Source organism: Ceratosolen solmsi, unplaced genomic scaffold (assembly GCF_000503995.2).
Source record: "Ceratosolen solmsi marchali unplaced genomic scaffold, CerSol_1.0 scaffold56, whole genome shotgun sequence".
NCBI classification, from domain to species: domain Eukaryota; kingdom Metazoa; phylum Arthropoda; class Insecta; order Hymenoptera; family Agaonidae; genus Ceratosolen; species Ceratosolen solmsi.
Genome location: NW_011948425.1, coordinates 6,284,958 through 6,288,351, shown reverse-complemented (window position 1 = coordinate 6,288,351; position 3,394 = coordinate 6,284,958). Strand labels below are relative to the sequence as shown.

The 3,394-nt window shown below is 29.3% G+C and overlaps 1 protein-coding gene across 1 annotated transcript in view; it reads right to left on the bottom strand.

Annotated features, from left to right (window-relative positions):
- Window positions 1-1,859, bottom strand: part of LOC105362946 (uncharacterized) — an 8,984-nt gene extending 7,125 nt beyond the window's left edge. The window contains exon 1 of the mRNA XM_011500501.1: window positions 1,779-1,859. Coding sequence (XP_011498803.1) covers window positions 1,779-1,808 — 30 coding nt within the window. The 5' untranslated portion in view covers window positions 1,809-1,859. The remainder of the gene's footprint in view (window positions 1-1,778) is intronic.
- Between the last annotated feature and the right edge of the window lie 1,535 nt (window positions 1,860-3,394).

The following is a 3,394-nucleotide window of genomic DNA, read 5'->3' as shown; positions in this document are numbered from 1 at the left end:
TCCTCCTGCCCCTCCCTCCCCATGCTCCTCCTACTCCTCCTCCTCCTCCTCCTCCTCCTCCTCCTCCTCCTCATCCTCATCCTCTCACTCAGCCTCTCGCCTGCTCTATTAATAACACAAGCTGCGATTGGGACAAGGCCGATGCTGCCTTTGATGCTCCGACATGAAATCCGCTAAGTAGCGGAAAATTTATCCATTCACCCTAACGAGAGAGAAAAATCGCCGAGCTTCTTCTCTTGATCAATCTCGACGCGCGTACCAAGCGAGTACGTAAGGCGCTTATATATATATATATATATGTACGCGCGCGCGCACACACGCCAACCAACACACGTGTGTACGTTATCGTGCGCGATCGTGTATGAGCACGACGACACAATTTTACATTTATAACGATTTTATTAGCCCAATAAACTTGGCTTATTACCGCGGCGAAGACAAGGCAATTTTCATTTCTCCGATATATTCGGCGAATCGATCGTTGTTTGTTTGTTGTTTTGTTTTTTTGTTTTTTTTGTTTTGTTTTTTAAATCCGAGGACGAAATGTGATGCATTTTTTTCCAAATAATAATTTTTTTACGGATATAGTGACACCCTAACGACAATGTTATTATTTTCAAAGATATATTATGGTGTTCGTTTAACAAACCATTTTTTATTATTTAATTTTTATAGTTATATTTACTTGACTTTTAATTCAATAGTTATCTGAAATTCAACATTTATAGTGTTCGTCGAAACCAGAGGAAAAAATAATAGTCTTCCATGAATATTGATTTATATGCAATTGAATAAAATAAAACAAATAAATGCATTTCAGGGAATAAGAGTGAAAATAAAAGCTTGAAATATTTAGAGCTAAAATATATGTATCGAGTCAATGAATAAATACCATAAAATTATTAATTAAATCTTCAGGTTAATTCAATTGAAAATAATCCTTAATAATTATATTTCAATGTACTAAGACGATATCATTTATGTAAAGATGTATAGAATTATCAAAGACTATGTTTAATTTACAAATATTAGCGCTAGCCGAACCGTTTAAATAATCGTCTAGTAGTCTTTGTTTAATTTAGTAAATTTTGTTTTGTTTCTAAATTGAAAACGATCTGATGTAAAGTGAGTAATGAGAAAAGAAATTTATGTATCAGCAGTTACGAAGACGAAAATAAATAGATGCGCGAACTTTTTTTACTACACTCGTAACACATTTTGTCTTTACACAAAAACTTTATGTTCATATATAAAGTCATAAATATTATTCACGGTATATTACTCACTCACTCACCTCACCTCACCTTCCCCCCCCCCCTCACCCTCCAATATCTTTTAGTTCCAATGCTAATATTTACATGGTAACTTTCATTTGTATATCGATGTGTGGAAGATAATTATTGTGCGTTATTAAATTAAAAAATCAAATGCTAAAACTTGGTAACAATAAACAGAAAAAAAAGATTTCATAAAAACTAATCCAATATTAATCACAAGTGCAGATTTTTATGTAGAATTAAATGATTTATTATTATCAGATCATCGATTAATGTTAGTTTTCGATCAATCATAATAAATCATTTTATCCTGAATAATTCATTGATTAAATATCTTTGAGATAAACTTTTCTGCACTCTGAGTTAACATTTATGATTTGACATACGCGTTTTCCAACCCTTCACATTATTATTCACTACGTTTATCCAATCGGTATAAATAAATAAAAATATAAATTTTGACGGATATAAAGCAGATGTAAATGATATTAACTCGCTCACCCTTCGAAAACAACAAGCGAAAAATGACATGTTGTATTGATATTTTCACAGTATTTTAAGTAAGATAATCCTTATGATGGATGATTCCGCTTTTTTTCTTTCTTTCTTTCTTTTCTTCTTTCTTTACTTCTTTTAAATATAGATATTAATACATTTGTTCCACTCACGATCAATTCTTAGATATTTTTTATTCTGATATTATTAATGAAAATTTTCTGAAAGGGTCGTTAAATTGAATAAAAATCTTTATCATACTTGAGCTTTTAAGCATTTCTCGTAAAATTGCAAATGTCAAGATTAAAACGTATTTCCCTCGTCTGTACAAAAATAACAATAACTCTCTCTCTCTCTCTCTCTCTCTCTCTCTCTATCGTCTCTCTATCGTCTCTATATCTCTCTCCTTGTATTGAAATACACTACATTTATTTATTTTTGTTTTGCGCTCTTTTTATTTATATGCCACTGAAGAAACTGAACGTGGCTGTGTCGTACCGTTAATTAGTCTCTAGCCACGCGTTCTCGCACAGTTATGATGGTTGATGAATTTTTGCACATGCGCCCCCTCGGCTTTTAGCACCTGCGCATGCTTTAGCCATTTTACATATTTCGTCAAGTTTACCAATATAAAGTTATGGATAATTATAACTTTTGTTGACCCTAAGCGTATCGATCAGCATTGTGATTATGGAAGTCGCAGGTTTAACAGAAAATCACGGCACGTTATTACGTCTTTTATTGTTTTGTTTTGTTTTTATTTTTTTTTTGTTGTTTTTTATATACTGAAGATTCCAGTTTGTTATTTAGCTCTTACAATAATTAAATTTTACACAACGATATTCAGAATTGTCTGTAAGATAAAACGAGATACGAGGTATTATGTAATATGAAATCAGTACGTGTGTGAGATTTGTTTTGAAACTTTATAAAATCATTTGTATGCTTTTACAATCGATGAATTAATATTCTAAAATATTGCTTAACAATATACAATAAATACTAAATGCTATAAATTTTGAAACTATTTTGGCATCTTACTTCATTCATTTAATAAACAGCAGATTTATTTTAATAAGCACGTTTTAAAAATGTCTGTTTTAGTCAATATGAAAAAAGACTATTCTTATATCTATAATATTTAAATATATATAAATAATTTGAAATAATTTGTATTTTATAATAATTATTAATTTATTGATATTTAATAATAAATATGTATAAAATTATTATGTTGAAAATATTTATTAATGGCTTGAAAATTTAATATGTTTAAAATTTATTGTTGTTAAGCAGTAATTGTATACACATGAAAATTAATAATGTATATGTAAGTAAATAATATAACGAATTACCATAAATGATTTGAATATACAGTTGATTTTATAAAAAATTGGCTTTATATAGATATTTATGTATAGTGTTACGAGTGTTTGCTAGGGGCGTTTACGCTAATTATATATAATTAGCTACACATTGAAAATTTATTCAATCAATTGGTAAGTATATTGAATTTATAAGTTTATGGGATAAAGTTTTATTTGACTAATGTAGATACCATAAGGAAGGACTATTAGATATTTAAAAGTTATTACACAAATTTAAAAATATATTGCCTTACT